This window comes from Mobula birostris, chromosome 31 (assembly GCF_030028105.1).
Source record: "Mobula birostris isolate sMobBir1 chromosome 31, sMobBir1.hap1, whole genome shotgun sequence".
NCBI lineage: Eukaryota > Metazoa > Chordata > Chondrichthyes > Myliobatiformes > Myliobatidae > Mobula > Mobula birostris.
In genome coordinates this window covers 30,355,586-30,373,643 of record NC_092400.1, presented here as the reverse complement: position 1 = coordinate 30,373,643, position 18,058 = coordinate 30,355,586, and the positions used below count along the sequence as shown (strand labels likewise).

Here is an 18,058-nt window from a genome sequence, read left to right as displayed (position 1 = left end):
AAGTAAATAAGTACATAGGGATTGGATAATTATGTTTGGGGGCAGGAGCAAGTATGAACAAGTTAGGATATAAACACCTACAATGGTTGTTACATAGGCTTACATACAACATTTTGGACCAGAAGAAATGTTCCAGAAGAGATGTATGGAAACTATTACTAATCCACTATTATTACTATTTTTCTTAACAATTAATACCATTACTTAGCCTAATAGATTAGAATTTCCACTGTACATAATTATCTATTTGTGTCTAATTTCTTTTTATATCATCTCAATGTGTACTTAATGTATAAATATAGTTTTATACACATAAAAAAAATGGAAAAGGTTATACATGTGAAAAAAGTACACGATACTTGTGAATTCCTTATCCAAATAAAAATAAAATTTAAAAAAGAAGAGATCCTGTATTATAAAGTCCCCTTGGTTAAGGAGATATTGGAAACATGAGCAAGGAAAATAGCTTGATCAAAACAGATGCAGTCAAAATTGAGAAAGTGGGAAAACAAATCCTTATAGGATATAGGGTAATCAATACTTCATGCTTATTGCAATGCAACATGCTCCATTGATATTGCTGGTGAATCACATAACTCACCAACCAAAAAGTTCTACAAAGCCATTGGAGACTTCTGACAAACCATTCAGTTAATAGAAACAAATTAGAGCTCCTCAACTGAAAACTGAGCTCATTTCCTGCTATTTAAATATCTTTTAAAGCATAGAAATCTAATTTTGGATTTCCCCTACTATTACTCGATGGAACTTTAAAGATCTACTGTTATTTGTCTTTGCATTACTACCTCAAGTATGTAACTGAAGAGCAGACATCTTCAAAAGCTGCATTTGGGTAATGCATTAGCTAAACTCTTAATAGGTTCAGCAATTTTTACAAAACTAATTTAGTCAGTACAGTTCTGAAATCACTTTGGATATGGAAATCAATTCATCATGTCTTATTAAATTTAAATTTCCCCAAGGTGTTATCCAAATTAAATCTCCCGCAACAGCAATATATGGGTCATTCCATTAATTCCACACAGAAGCACATGTCAAAAGCTTGAAAGAAGGCCGAGACCATTTTTGATATTGGTAAGAGTTGGCAGAGCAAGGTGAAAGGAAAAGATCAGATCTGGAGAAGATATTTATCTTGGACAACTGAATATAAGCTGACTCGTGAAAAAGACCAGAGACAAGGATTGGGGTCATGAATGACTCCTTCTTGAAGCGGCGAGGAAGAGTGAAGCGTCGAGTGAATGCAGTGGGGGTCAGCGATGGCTCCCAACAGAGATGGTCAGCAGCCAAATCAGCAACATTAGGACCTGGGTCGTGGTCACTCTTTACAGAAGGACTGAGCTCATGCGGCTGCTCTCCTCGTATGCAGACAAAAATAAGTTCCTGATATTCTGAGATTTATGTGATTATTTTACTGTACTTTATATTGGTTTCCTTCAGTTTTTTTGGTGCTTTCTTTCTTGTGGTCGATTGGCAGGTGGGTGATGTGTTCATTTTTGTGTGTGGGAGGGTTTGATACTATTGTCACTGTTCTTTTCTGCGAGTGAGAGGGCCGGGGACTGTTATTGACGCTGTTTTTTTGCTGCGGGGGCGGGGGGGGATTTTGGAGTCTGCAAGTTTTACTTCTTTTCTTTTTGTGCTGGGGGAATGGAGTTGATATCTTTTCTTTCATCAACATCCGTGGTCTTTCTGTATTTAATATCTATCTGGAGTAGACAAATATCAGAGTTTTATTGTACCTGCATACGTTGACAATAAAATAAACTTTTGAACCTCTTTTTTTGAATGACTGACTGCATTTAAATTTTTATCTATTAATTTTTAGATTTTATTCCAATCAAATTTCATATGTCTTTCTAATTATAACAATATAATTACTCAAATATTAAAAATGAATTATATTATAAGCAAACTACTTGTATTAAAAGAACAAATACCACTTTTTTATTTTTATTTTTTACTGAGAGATAGAGCTTGGAGTAGGCTCCTCCAGTCTTTTGAGCCACACCACACAGCAATACCCCAGCCTAATCACGGGACAAATTACAATGACCAATTAACCTACCAACCGGTACGTCCTTGGACTGTGGGAGGAAACTGGAGAACCTGAAGGAAACCCACGCGGTCACGGGGAGAACGAACAAATTTCTTACAGGCAGTGGCAGGAATTGAACCTGGGTCAGCTGTACTGTAAAGCGTTGTGCCAACCACTACACTTCCTAGTGCCACCCTTCCTAGCTGTCAAAAATTAACCTAGTCACGTAACTTAACACATCCGTATCCCACAAAGAACAAACACATATTAAAAAGCTTATGCTGCTTTCAAATCTGAAATGAATAATTAAAGCACTTATTTTTAAGATGGTAACATATTCCAGAAGGGTCAAAGAAATAACTTTCCAAAATGTGGTGGTAAAATTGGAAACACTGAGAAAAATAAATTCAGAAAATGTCTATTTCAAGTACCTCAATTCCAAGCTAGAAATTGCTTTCAATTTTGCCTTCTGAACAATGGTTACTTTAAAGGTCAAAATAAATCAGTACCGATGAAGAAACAGCGATTTCATTCACATTTACCAGTTCAAGAAATACAGGAGGTTATCATCAAACATCATAATTTCAAATGTTTCTAACTCTCTGCATGTGTGATAGCACTGCAGTAAATGTGTAATATTGATTATGGGAAATGTGCTGGAGTTACATGAACTGCTCAGTATCATTTTCACTTTGTTTCTAGTGAGTAAACAATAAAATTTGTGAAAAAGGATCCACTGTTTTCCCAGCGTATATGACGAATAAACTCCTCGAGCTTCCCTCCAGGTACAGGTATCAATTATAACCGATGTTTCGATGACAAACTGCCATCTTCATCAGGGATGATGCATGGGAATGCCTAGTCTGGTGGTATTTATACCCCCGTAGTTCATCCTCCTGATAGACTAGCTCTCTTCCAATCAAGTTTCTACTATACCTTATCGGGACTACATCGGTAGAGAAGATCAAGCAATCTGAAAACTACCACCAGATACCACAGAGGAGGTAACGATAGAGGTCTGCATGGCCCTGAAAAGAGCTGTTTTGCTGATATTTAACATTACAAGATGAGAGCGACTGGCTCCCCCCCCCCCCCCCCCGGCACTATGGCAAAACCAAGCCATTATGACTTTACCAGCGAACAAAGGAAATGCAATAGACCTGATACCCTTGGAGGAATGCCACAGGACAGTCCAACAGATTCTGGACGATCCCACCTACAGAGTTCTACAGCGGGATCCCACAGATTCGACTGAGGATGACCTCTGATTTATTGAAGAAATCCAGCCTTCAGTAGACATATGCAAGACACTTCTGCCTCAGGCACCAGTACCACCAAGTCTTTATGGGCTCTCTAAGATACACAAGGAGGCTTTCCCCCTTGAGGTCTATTGTCAGTGGGATAGATTCTCTGATCTTCTACCTCGCTAGGCATTAAACAACCATGCTGTCTCCCTTTGTTGGGGGTTGTGAACATCACATCATGGATTCAATGTACTTTGTTAAAATGATAACCAATATCCAGCTAAACCCGAAGTCAGTTTTGACGTAGTATCCCTGTTCACGAAGAATTCCCATGAAGGACAGCTTGGTCCTCCTGCGGTCAAGGTTTAAAAGGGTTCCACTGACCTTTTTGAACACACCCTTACATTGATGTGCTTCCTCTATCAGGAGAGCAACTATGAACAAACAGACAGGGTGGCCATGGGATCTCCCTTGTCACCAGCTATTACTAATTTCTACATGGAGGGCATTGAGGAGAGGACTCAAGAGTTCATTGCCCTTACACCTCAAATGCTTCTTCAAGTACGTCAATGACACCTTTGCAGTGTGGCCTCATGGACTCCAGGCACTCTAATAGTTCCATGACCTTCTTAAGCAGAATACATCCAAATAGTCAATTTACAATGGAGATGGAGAAGAACGGTTGCCTCCCTTTCCTGGATATTCTAACACAATGCAAACCGGACAGTAGCCTCAGACATAGTGTCTATTAGAAACCAACTCACATGGACTTATACTTCAACATTAACAGCCGTCTTCATGCTTCCCAATGTAGAGAGGTTCCTTCTAGTTTGATTAACCGTGAAAAATCTATTTCGGTCCCAGAGTCTCCCTGAGGAAATAAGACGATTACGCACAACATTCCTTCGGAATGGCTACAAGGAGAAGGAAATCAATTGGGCCCTTAAAAGGGCTGACGGAAAAACCAGGAAACCTAACAATGAGGAGGAACCAACAGGAATTCTGCAGATGCTGGAAATTCAAGCAACACACATTAAAGTTGCTGGTGAACGCAGCAGGCCAGGCAGCATCTCTAGGAAGAGGTGCAGTCGACGTTTCAGGCCGAGACCCTTCGTCAGGACTAACTGAAGGAAGAGTGAGTAAGGGATTTGAAAGTTGGAGGGGGAGGGGGAGATCCAAAATGATTGGAGAAGACAGGAGGGGAAGGGATGGAGCCAAGAGCTGGACAGGTGATAGGCAAAAGGGGATACGAGAGGATCATGGGACAGGAGGTCCGGGAAGAAAGACGGGGGGGGGGGGGGTACCCAGAGGATGGGCAAGAGGTATATTCAGAGGGACAGAGGGAGAAAAAGGAGAGTGAGAGGAAGAATGTGTGCATAAAAATAAGTAACAGATGGGGTACGAGGGGGAGGTGGGGCCTTAGCGGAAGTTAGAGAAGTCGATGTTCATGCCATCAGGTTGGAGGCTACCCAGATGGAATATAAGGTGTTGTTCCTCCAACCTGAGTGTGGCTTCATCTTTACAGTAGAGGAGGCCGTGGATAGACATGTCAGAATGGGAATGGGATGTGGAATTAAAACGTGTGGCCACTGGGAGATCCTGCTTTCTCTGGCGGACAGAGCGTAGATGTTCAGCAAAGCGGTCTCCGAGGAGGAACCCTTTTCTACCGCCTGTCTTCCCTATATTTCCATGGTTTCTTGAAGGTTCGCCAGGATTCTGAAGAAATACCGGATTAATACCATCCACAAACCTGTAAGGAAGCTCAAATCGCAGCTTCTGCAGGTCAAAGATGACCTGGGATTCAGGTTGGCTGGCATTTACAGGATTCCCTGTGAATGCGCAACAGCATATATGAGCCAGATGGGAAGCATGGTGGAAATGCACATTAAGGAGCACAGGAGGGGTATACATTTGTGTGTTACCCAGAGAAATCGGCAGTAGCAGAACTCTGCATTTGCAATGGCCATAGGATTTTCTTTGATGGCACAAAACTACTGTGCCACATCAATGGTTTTTGGGACTGCTTGGTAAAGGAAGCCACTGAAATAAAACTAGAGGAAAAGAATTTTAACAAAGACGAAGATCTCACTCTAAGTAAGAACCGGAATTCAATTGTAAACAAGGTGGGAGAGCGGAAACCTGATTAGATGAGGACTAACCACTCATGAAGGACAGACAATGGGGGTATAAATACCACCGGACTAGATATGCCCAGGCATCATCCTTGATGAAGATGGCAGAGTCTGTCATCGAAACATCGGTTATAATCGATACCTGTACCCGACTGGAAGCCTGAGAAGAGTTTTTTCAGAATAAAAATCATACTAATTTTCCTGGTATTCTTGTAAGACGCTCCAACATCGGACAATAGATTATTACCTGGTTCTAGGTAACTAAACTGTGCTAATGAACACATTTCCAGATGCTCCAAATCAAAGTTATCCGTTTCTCGTCCTGCTAGATGGAATGATAATTGCCTATTGACCACGCAAACACACCCAAGCTGGACGAGAGCACGAAAGAGAAGAGGAACCTAGGATTAAAGAGGAGAAAAGCCATCTTAATATTGCAATATATCTTTTCAAAAAACAAAGTGTCTTGATATCAACAGAATTACTGTATAAGAATCAACAAGAAATCAAATACTTGAAAAACTAAAGACTATGGGAAATGGAATCTAAATAAATGGGGAGCAGTACAGAAAAATCTATATGTTAGGTTGCTTCCTTTGGTGCAAAGTAGCGCGATCATTGGAAAATATATTCACATATGCTGAGTTCTGCCATAACGTAGCAGTTAACCTATTTTCTCTTAGTGTTTTAAACAAAGAGGTCCAAAGTTAATTTTTTTAACGAGTTAATATGACCAAGGTCAACTCAAGGAACTGTTGTGGTTAAAATGCTAAAGAAATCTTGATGGTGGAACCTACAAAGGATAATTCCTCTGAATTTGTAAATATTGTATTAGATGTGCCTAAGATTTTTGCACAGTACCATAATTTCAATTACTTTTAAGTTATAATGCACATCATGAATTGAGACTGGTTCTTGTTTGAATTAATATCTATTATATTCACATATGTGTGGGAGAGTGGAGATACGTCTCTACCAAAGGAGATGTAGGGTGCTCCTTCCCTCCACTCGCCTGAAGGTCACCCTTGGGCAAGATGTAGCACCCGCTCAGCCCCCTGATCAGGATCATGTGAAGCCATGGGAGCAGGTGGTAGATGTCGTATGAGCAACTGGTATATAACACGTCCCTGTTATTCAACCACTGACACCAGGCAAACAATTTCTGAAGAGTATTGATAATGGCTGGGGTCACCTGTCTCTGGACACTGCCCAGAAGATGACACTGGCAAACCAATTCTGTAGAAAAATTTACCAAGAACAATCATGGTCATGACACCAAGATCACCTACATCATATAACACGGCACATAGTGATGATAGACAGATAGATACTTTATCGATCCCAAAGGAAATTACAGTGTCACAGTAGCATTACAAGTGCACAGATATACAAATATTACAAGAGAAGAAAGAAAGAATTAAAAAATAGTTACCTCATTGTGGTCATGGGGCGGGGGGGCGGGCTGTCATCACTTCCCCAGCTATCGGTTGACTCACTTTAGAGCCTAATGACCAAGGGTAAGAATGAGCTCATATAGCGCTCTTTGGAGCAGCACAAGGTGGCATGCAGAGGGTGAGAAGCATTGTCCAGAATTGCCAGGAATTTCTGTAGGGTCCTTTGTTCTACCACAGCCTCCAGTGTGTCCAGTTTGACTCCTATAACAGAGCCAATCTTTCTAATCAGTGTATTTAGCCTGTTGGTATCACCCGTGTTGATGCCATCACACCAGCACACCACCGTACAGAAGATAATACTAGCAACAACAGAAGAGGCCTGCATACTCCAAAGGACCTCAGTCTCCTCAGGAAGTAGAGTGACTCTGGCCCTTCTTGTACAAAGCCTCTGTGTTGGCGCTCCACTCAAGTCTGTCATCCAGGTGTATCCCCAGGTACTTCTAGATCCTCTCCACCAACAGCAACAGGGAGCAGTGTAGGCTTAGTCTTCCTTGTCCAGCACCATCCCCTTTGCCTTATTGATGTTGAGCTGCAGCTGATTCAAAGTCCTCCACCAGGGCCCTGCATTCATCCTCCCGACCTCCCTTTATACACCCAACTATTGCTGAGTCATCAAAGAATTTCTGTAGATGACAAGACTCAGTGTTGTATCTAAAGTCCAAGGTATTCAGGGTAAACAAGAAGGTTGATGATGATGACGATATTCACGCAAGTCCAGAATACTCCCTAACAACAAGCACAAAAGGCGTTGAGCTCATCAGGGAGCAAACCTCATTGCCATTTACAATACTATACAAAAGTCTAAGACACATGAGCTATATATATGTGCCTAAGACTTTTGCACAGTACTGTAAACTAAATAATTCACTGCTATGGCTTCTATTGCATCATATCCTTCAAGACATGTATAAAAGTGAATGTCCCTTTACAGCTTGGATAAAAAGGCTAAATATTTGAATAGAATGGATTTTAACTGAAATAGCCAGTGCGATTGAAATGAAAGACAAAACAAGTGACATACCAACACACAAGTTATGAACACGAGGCAGTCATTCAGCACCCTAAGCATGCCCCATAACACACTAAGGTAATAGCTCATTGCCTATCTGACTGTAACTTCAACTCAGCATAATCCATTAATATGTAATAGCTAATCCTTTTGCTCTATCAGTAGCTATCCAACCTTGCCTTAAAGTGTTCACAGACTCTGTCCCCATCCGGAGCATGGACTCCAAAGATTCATTGGTACATTCACCTCATTCATATTAAAGACTACTCTTTTTCTCCCCCAAGCTGTCATAAACACAGCTTTCCCAATTCCCAAGTTCTGCATTCTCCCAAAAGGAAAAACTCCCTCAGTATTTAGCATGGCAAGACTCCTTAGGATCTTGCCAGTTTCAATCTAGATTCTTCTCATTGTTCAAAAATTCAACAAATACAACCAATGTCTCACATTTGCCTCACAGGATAACATGCCCAATTCTGGTATTTGTCTAGGAAAATGTCTGGCATTTTGACACTGCAGTTAGCATTGCTATCTCTCAATTCCAGGGAGCTGGGTTTAATTCTCACTCCAAATGACAACTGTATGGAGCTCAGACACTCTCTCTCTGGCTGTGCAGGTTTCTTCCCACACCCAAAAGATGTGGTAGTAAATTAAGCAGCTATTATGAACAACCCCTTGGTGGAGATAAATGGGAAAAATATTTGAAAAGAGTTGAAGGGATGTTGAAGAATAAGTTACAGGTGCAAAAGGAAATAAGAAAGGACTATGCTGGGATCAAGAATCAACCAACAGAACAAATGGCTTCCTTCTGTGTTGAAATGAGTAAACAAAACCCTCTCTAAACTATTTCAAAGCACATACGTCTTTCATCAACCAAGGAGACCAATACGCTACATAATGCCCCAAACATGAACTTACCAGTGCTTTAGGTAACTGGGGTGTATGGGGTGTCAGACAGGGGTAGCACCTCTGGTGAGGGAACATGTCCCGTCCTTTTCAAGGCAGTCCACCTTTCGTCCCCACCTGGCACTCAGCTCTCACCTGTGGCTCCCATAGCTGTTTACATGCGACAGCGGCCACACCCCGGGCAACAGTTTCGACAACCAGGTGAGGGTAGCCGACGGGTCTCAATCCCTCAGTGAGATAGGGAGTTGTCTATCCCAGCATGTGAAGACTGACTCCGGCAGATTGAAAGGACGAGACCAATGGAAGGTCCAACGGTCAAGAAGGCGGTCTCTGCAAGCGTCGCGGAACGTGTAGAGCAGGACAAGACACAGAAGACGTCCTGGTCATCCGCTGTGCCTAGTCCCATCTCCAGCCATCTCAACTCTGTCTTGCCACTGGATCCAGAAGGGAATTGGGAAGAGAGAGTGAGGCTGACGCTGCGCAACTCTCTCTCACTTAAATCCAAATCACATGCTAGTCTCGACACCATCATAATCAGCTGCACCTCATCGACGTCGACGATGGACGAACACAAGTAACTGAAATATTACCTTCCTACTTTTATACTTGATTTTCCCTCCCAGAATAAAACCCTGCCAAATACAACTAGTTATCAATCTCCAGGCAGAATACGCTTTACAACTACTCTCTGGCTCCTGTGGGCAAGCCAATTCTGAATCTACACAGCCAAGTTTCCAATGGATCCTATGCATCATGAATTTCTGGATGAGCTTACCATGGGAACCATGTCAAATAAGTTACTGGAATCCTTATCTGCCAATCACCACTGCTCTACCTTCATCAATTTGTTTATCACCTCCACAAAAAAGACTCAAAGCGACCTATGATACATTTAAAAAAGCTTTGCCATCTTCGGTACGTGCAAAAATTTCCAGAGATATTATACACTGATCTCACATTTGCCAAAGTCCTTCTATCTGGTGAACACAGAAGCAAAGTATTCATTAAGGCCCTCCCTTACCTCCTTTGATTCATGGCATATGCTTCCCCCTTTATCACCGAGTGGTCAGAGACCCTCACTTTAGTTATCCTCCTCTTCTTAATTCCTATTCACAAGGCTTTCTCAATGTCTCCTTCTAGTCCTCTAAGTCCCTTCTTAAGGTCCCTCCTGACATCCTTATAACCCAAAAGCTCTGTCTGATTTTTGATTCCTTCATCCTGACTAAATATTCCACCTCGTCAACAACAGAGCTGAGAGATGATGACGCCTAACGGCGACTCCTTTGCCTACATCTTCGGAAACAGCTCTATTTCCACCTTAAATATCGTTATTTTTCCCCTTCAGGGTTCTTTTGAAGACCCTGACCTGGAATTACATGCAGACTTCCATTCTTTGCGGGAATGGGACCTATTCTTGGGGTTCCACGACTGGCCGTTAGTCGACATGCTAAAGGTTTGGCCTGAGAATCTTGATTGTGTTCGGAAGCCTAAGATCTTGGGACTCTGGAGATGGGCGGATTGAGGGTCAGTGTCATGGCAGGAGACTCGTGTGTCATTGGGGAAGCCGGAAAATCTTTCGCCGTGGTCCCAAAGACCCAGGGTCATTTCGATCTTCGGACACAGAGATCGAAAAAAGCGACGAAACGGACTTTCAACATCATAAACCAGCACGTTGTTGTTATGTCTCCCGCTCGCTGTGAAAATGGGGGACACCTCCCTCTCCTTTGCCAGGGAGAGAGAGAGAACCTTTGGTTTGTCGATTGTCGGATGAAATGCGAAGCTTTTGGGGTAACCTTGGTCTGTGTCTTTGCTATTGCTTAGCACACGCTTAGACTTGGTGATGGTACCAATGCGTGTTTTTTTTGCTGGTGGGGGGAGGGGGGATCGTTGCTCGCTGCCGCTTACACGTGGAAGGGAGAAGTTGGGGGCGGGACTTTGGGGTTCTCCTGTTTAACTGTCATTCATTCTTTGGGGCACTTCTCTGCTTTCGTGGAAGCTTGCGAAGAAAAAGCATTTCAGGATGTACATTGTGTACATTTTTCTGACATTAAGTTTGACCTTTGAAGCTTCATCCTACCATCTTTTCCCTGGCTCACTGGGATAAACCTATCCAGAATTCCATCCAAGTGGGCTCTAAGCAACCTCCATACATCTGTTCTCAATTTGCACCTTGCTTCTGTTCTTTTGCAAGCTGCAAATAAATCAGCAAATACTTCTGCCTGTCATATAAATTTACTTAGGCTAATCTCTGTGCTTCGAGATGAAAGATATTTCAAGAATGCGCTATAGTTTGCACACAAAATTGTGTATACGAAAGTTAACTGTGGGAGCTCGGGCATGCCAACTCTCTCAGAAGGCAAGCAGACCTTGATTTATGAGATACAATTAGTCTTGGATGACCAAATCCAAATTAGACTAGTTTAGTTTTTCACTAATTTCAGTTGGATAGAATATCAAAGTGGAAAAAGCTATAATTCAGCATATCACTACAGTTGTATATTGATCAAGACTGCTCTAAGTGTTAAGCATTGAAAATAAGCCCTTTTCCTTACTACTTTTAGTCCTGAAGCCCTCAGAGAAATCTGTGCTCATTTGTCCCTTTTGCACATCAGCAGCCTGAATCAGTCCATTCTTGGTGGTAGTGTCTTCAGCTCTAGACTCCTTAAGTGTCTTTGCCTCTCTCTTTTAAGATAGTTTCTATAATCCTATACTTACGTCAAATCTTTTGGTCACCTGATTCAGTCCTGATGAAGGGTCTCAGCCTGAAACATCGAGTGTTTATTTATTTCCATAGATGGTGCCTGACCTGCTGAGTTCCTCCAGCATTTTGTTTCTGGTACTATAACACAGCAAGATCATGACTGATTTACTCCAACTCCTCTTCTATCCTAGATCCCCATGGCCCTCCATCCCATAACTTTTCATAAATTAATTTTACCTCCATTTTAAATAGTTTTAATAAGCTAGAACTCTTTAGAGAATTTCAGGAGTAAAAGGATTCCCTAAGGATGTTATCAAAAAGACGACTCATTCATTGAAGTTCTATTTTAAGAAAAAAAAACCCATGCCGCAATTGGTGAAGGACTCCCTAAGGGTGTTATCAAAATAATATGACTCATTCAGTGAAGTTCCATTTGAAGGAAAAAAGCCTCATATTGCAACCATGAAGCCCAGCTTCCAATTTAAAAAAAAGCCTGCCTTTCATCATTTATTCACACCTGTGTTTCATAGACTCCTTCAATATCTGGAGCAGAGAGGTCTGCGTTGATCTCATTGATGTGCGCCTGGTACATGTCCTCTGGCACGGAATATTCATAAAGATTGTAAATAATGTTGGAACGGGGAAGGATTCGATTGACCTGTTAATAAAGGAGGAAGTGAATTTCAACAAACAGATAAAAAAGTGACGACATATGTAAATGGGAAATTTAAAGACAAGTGGTTACTTTTAAGCAGTGGTCCCCAACCTCCGGGCCACGGACTGATACATCACCGCGAAGGATGCAGCAGTGCAGTGGTGGCTGGAACGCACCCAGCACATCTTTAAGAAAAAAGCCGAAATGAACAAGCTAATTAATTAGGTGCCGCCCGGCACATAAATGTCAGCCCAGATCAGAGGCGATTACCGATTGTGTCGCCTCTGATCTGGGCCGACATCTACGTGCCGGGCAGCACCTAATTAATTAGCTTGTTTATTTTGGCTTTTTTCTTAAAGATGTGCTGGCTGCATTCCGGCCACCGCTGCACTCTTCGCGGCAATGTATCGGTCCGCAGCCCGGAGACTGGGGACCGCTGCTTTTAAACTTTCCCACTAAACAGTGATATAGCTCATCATAAACAGACATGAATATATAAGTTTTAGTCGTTCAGTTGATAATATATCTCCCGAGCAGCTGCATGATAGAGGACTCTGATCTACAGGACCGCATCCAGACACATACAGAGAAATAGACATCAAGTGCTGCTGGAAAATCATCAACTTGGTGAAAATTGCCCTTTGGTCACCCAAAATGTGTTGGTCTGCCAGCACACTGGGATGTCCCCAGACTCGGAATGCTGCTGACTGGCACATTCAGGCTGCAGGAGTATGTGCCGCGGGGAGCACTGAAGCTTGGTGCAGGCACCACAAGAGCTCAGTAGGGGAGGACTACAGTATAGTGTTGTTCCACTGCTGAAAGGGGAGGGGCCGGGTTGAGAGAGGAAGTTCCTGAATTACTGTAGTAGCGTAAGAGCTACGTGAGTGGCAACACTGATACTGGCTTTAAGAAATACCATTGGTGGGAAAAATAAGATTTGCTCAAAAACAAAGTGATACACTTACTTTTTTGTAGACAGCACCATCCTCCGTTTTAGGAATTCGTTGATTTACATAAAAAACTCGTGGGATGTTGAGTTTAATGCAATGCAAATCACTACCAACAACAGCCCATAGTTTGAAGAGACCCGGCTGACTCGTTTCTGCAATCTGAACCATGGGAAGAATAATTTACTCAAGTGTTTTAAACTTTACAATAGTTCAAATAGAAACTAATTTCAAAAGCCTCAAATGCAAAGATTATAAACAAGCACAATACAGTGGTAAAAAGTAATGCAATTTAGCTTCAGTCAACTTGGGAAAACAAGCCACTCATATTTAGAGTTTGTTATATATATTTTTAAATCCCTAGAGTTTTCACAGAAATGTTCACAAAAGGTCACACACAAATGAAAACAAAAGATTCAATGTAAGTGTAGGATTAATTATAGGAAGCATCTTAAAGGAGAGAGGCAGGTACATTTAAGGAGTCTAGAGCTGAAGACTCAACCACTGAGAATGGACTGATTCAGGCTGATGATATGCAAGAAGAACAAATGAGCACAGGTTTCTCTGAGAGCTGAAGATCTAAAGATAGTAAAGAAAATACACGCTGGAATTAAGGAGATTGAGGGGGGGATCTGATTGAGACATATAAGATTATTAAAGGATTGGTCAAGATAGAGGCAGGAAATATGTTCCAGATGCTGGGACAGTCCAGTACCAGAGGGCATGGTTTAAGAATAAGGGGTAGGTCATTTAGGACAGAGTTGAGGAGGAACAACTTCTCCCAGAGAGTTGTGGAGGTGTGGAACGCGCCGCCTCAGAAGGCAGTGGAGGCCAATTCTCTGGATGCTTTCAAGAAGGAGTTAGATAGGTATCTTATGGATAGGGGAATCAAGGGTTATGGGGACAAGGCAGGAACCGGGTACTGATAGTAGATGATCAGCCATGATCTCAGAATGGCGATGCAGGCTCAAAGGGCCGAATGGTCTACTTCTGCACCTATTGTCTATTGTCTAAACGAGCTTATTTAAACTAATGCTTTGAGCAGTATAGGTCAATATGCAGCTGCAGTGATCCCTCGGGATCAATCAAGTATATCTATCTATCTATATTTACAGGACGTTCCAATGCATGAGCTGAATTGACTAGAAATGCACTGAACTGTCAAGCAGTAAAAATAGAAATCAATCAATCAAGATTTCATTAGATAAGCTGATTGGGGCAGTTAGCTAATGTGTCTAATCAAAAATAAGTCAACAATACTCAAGAGTACAAAAACAAGATATCCCAAGGAAATTGAAAGGAGATTATAATAAATGCAGTGAATAAAAATTGACTTGAGTGTTTAAGGACTGTACATAATAAAGTTAACAAATATGGTAGCTTTAACTGAAATTATGAAAGTACTTGAGATAATTGTAGAAATAAAAGTGGATATAATGTGTACTGATTTTTAGAAGTTATCCTAAGGTTAGAAAAGTTTAGGTATTTTCAAGGGGAAATGCAGTCACAAGGGTGAATAGTCGAAACAAAAAAACTAGGAAAAATGAATGAATGAGTGCATTCTGAATCAAAGACATCAGAAGTGGTTTACGTTAAGTATGAATGCTAGGTCTCATTACAATTACAATTAGATTAATAGCACAAAAGAAGCTTGCAAATTCCTGAAGGTAGACAGCTGCAAACAACTCCAGATTCAATCATGGATTAATGCAATGACCTCATAGACTGCAGAGGCAATAAGGTGATTGAGGTTTTGAGCATCTCACCATACAAATAAAAACATTAGAGAGATGGATTAGCTACCAAAGTAAATTCAATGGGATTGTGCCAGGAAAATGAAACAAGTTATTATAACAAACACAATATAGGGGGCAGCATGGGAGCATAGCTGTTAGCACAACTGTCAGTGACCCGAGTTCAATTCCCGTCGCTGTCTGTAAGGAGTTTGTACATTCGCCCCATGACCACATGGGTTTCTTGCAGGTGCTCCGGTTTCCTCCCACATTTCAAAAGACGTACAGATTGGTAGGGTAATTGGTGACATGGGTATAATTGCACAGTGCAGGCTCATTGGGCCATCCTGCATCACCAAATCAAAATAAAAATAAACAATACACTGTGCACCTGTACTGAAGAAAAGGCTACCAGGATTTTTAAAGTTTTAATCTTATGCACATTTGCATTAGATGAAGATGGATTCACAATTTCTCAACTCCCACTAATAACCATTGTGGGTAATAGCGTGCCATTACCCTTACGAATGGGATTCCAGGAACAAGAGAGCCAGAGGTATCAGTGTTAAAAGAGATCATGGAAAAAAAAAAGAGCTACTACAGTGCTGCTATGTCAGAATCTTGGCATAAACCCCACTCTCTCTCTCTGATGCTACGTGTTGCGCAAATAACTTGGGGCTGAGCTCAGATCTCTGACAGTAAGCTCTGCAGCAATGAAATGATCAAAGTGATGAAATGGAGCACTAAAGCAACATACAATTGCTACCGTGACAGCCCGTGATAGCAAGTTCAGCATTGAGATTCAAGGCTTAGAGTTGTGTTCTGACAAGCTTAATGATTGTTGAGAGACCAGAGTGACTGTATAGATTATTGATTCTCTCACCATCTCCTGTTAGATTAATAGAAGCTGCTCTCTCCCACCTATACAAAGATTGGAACTGGTTCCTTTATATTCACGTGTACAGAAATATTATGAAAAGCTTTAATTTGTATGACATTCAGATCAATCATTCCATACAGAAGTACAGCTAGGAAATACAAAGAGAAAGACAAAGCCTTCACCATTAGATTTATGAACAAGTCCACAAATACTACCTCATTATGCCCCTTTTGCAATATTTGTGACTTACTGTAATTTTTATGACTTGCACTGTACTGTGGCTGCAAAACAGCAGTTTTCATGACATACATCAGTGATAATAAACCTGATTCTAGCATTACAGTTACAGAGAAAGTTCAGCGCTGGTAGTGCAAGAGCTGTGACAGGTAGACTGAGAGATCAAGAGCTCATCTTTATCATACAAGCGTCTTGTAACAGCAGGAAAGAAGCTATCCTTGAGCCTGGCGGTTCATGCTCGAGCTTTATCATCATCTGCTCAGTGATGGTGGTGGTGGTTGGGGGAAGAAAACAGAATGACAAGGGTGAAGAAGGTTATGTTACCTACTTACCCAAGGCAGCAGGAACTTCTGTGGTAAAGTATGGAGATCTATCTGTAGTTAATAAGCTCAGTGGTCAATTAGTTACAGGTCTGTGTTTAGATTAAAGGATCAAGAATTGTAATAAATCAACAACTCTTGGTTACACCCATCTTCAACCATGTTAGAAGAAGGCGTTTCAGTGTGAAGTCTATTTGGGCAGCACAGTGATGTATTTAGGAAGCTGCTGCTTCACAGTGCAAGAGTTCTGGGTTTAATATAGGTGATTGGTAGAATCTGGTAGGAATCAATGAGAATGTGGGGAGAATAAAATGGGAATAATGTGGGATTAGTGCAAATAGATAACTGATGGCTACTGCAAACTGTTGGGCAAAAGTCCTGTTCCCCTGCAGTACATCTCTATGACAGTACAGATGCTTGTTGGTCTCCAAGGGAATGGATATTTGAGGCAGAAGATGTCACAGGGCTAAGCCAAACACCATGGTACAAAGAGGATAATGTTGATTGCTCAGGAAATTTTTCCACAGATGTGATGGGCTGTATTGTTCTTCAGTCTGTAAATCAGCTTCAATCAGCAAAAAAAACATTACCTGTACAATCTGCCATGGCATATCTAGAATGGTGCGGGCAGTCCGACGTAGAAAGCTACTGAGGCTGTTTGCTGGGCCATCCCGAATGGGTCTCCCTGGTGCAACCACACCATCATCCAGCTTCCTTCTCTTCCTGCGTGCTTTTCTCTGTTTTGCCTGGAGTTCCCATTTTTTCTTCTGGTACCTTAACCACACTAACCGCTCATTCTGTTTCAAAATACAGCACAATATGAGTAAGCCTTCTATTAAATTACAAGGATTCTTAGTACTTTCATCCTACTTCCACTAAATATATGACAAACTCAAAACACTCATATTCTGCAGACTTTGACAGTGAATACTTCCAGTTCCATTCCTTCAACAATAAATCTGTTTTACACCATAATTCAAAGCACAAGTATGAAAGAGATTTACAGTTCAAATAATGATCGCAGTTTAGGAGTATTGAAAAAGCATATCCACTTCACTAACACTGGAAATAATATTTTTTTTACAAAATACAGCAGAAAAAAAGCAACAGGTTAGGCTGCAAACATGAAAAGTAAAAGGCAGTTAGTGCTTTACACTAATAACCAATCTAATTAAGTTATTGGATTATAATCCAGAGGCTTGCATTACTGACCCCAGGAAACACAAGTTCAAATTCCTTGGCAACTCAGGAATTTAAATTGTTTGAATAAACAAATTATCTTGATGACCATGACTCTTATCACTAATGCTAGTAGGTAAGAAAATCTTTATGGGCTTACTAAACAGACAGAAATGTGATGTCAGCCTTTAATTAATGTGCCCTTACACAATAAGTCATGACCAACCCACAAGCAGAAGAAATCTATTTATCCTCATCAACCATAAGCATCCACAATGTTTTTCCCTCCTGAGGTGCCACCTGTGATACAAGATATTTGCCGCAATTTTAAATTCCCAGTATTAAAAATCTACAAATGCTGGAAACCTGAAATAAAAACAGAAAATACTGGGAGGCTCTCAGAAGGCCAGGCAGCTTTTGTGGAGAGAGAAACAGACTTAACATTTCAGTTTGAGGTCCTTTCATCATAAGACCAGCTGAGTGCATCTTGATTTTAATTGCAACAATATGACTTTGTAGCAGTAACAATGGATAGAAACTCACTACATAAGTAGCACTTACATCTGATAAATAGAGGCTAATAATAAAATGAAAAGCACTAAAGAAACACT

General features: G+C 41.2%; 1 protein-coding gene across 2 annotated transcripts in view; it reads right to left on the bottom strand.

Moving 5' to 3' along the window:
* Window positions 1–18,058, bottom strand: part of pole (polymerase (DNA directed), epsilon) — a 134,670-nt gene that overhangs the window by 38,752 nt on the left and 77,860 nt on the right. For both annotated transcript variants that reach the window (XM_072247599.1, XM_072247598.1), the window contains exons 31-34: window positions 16,859–17,065; window positions 13,117–13,260; window positions 12,014–12,154; window positions 5,677–5,830 (exon numbers count right to left, since the gene is read on the bottom strand). In XM_072247599.1, the coding sequence (XP_072103700.1) occupies window positions 5,677–5,830; window positions 12,014–12,154; window positions 13,117–13,260; window positions 16,859–17,065 (646 nt within the window). The remainder of the gene's footprint in view (window positions 1–5,676; window positions 5,831–12,013; window positions 12,155–13,116; window positions 13,261–16,858; window positions 17,066–18,058) is intronic.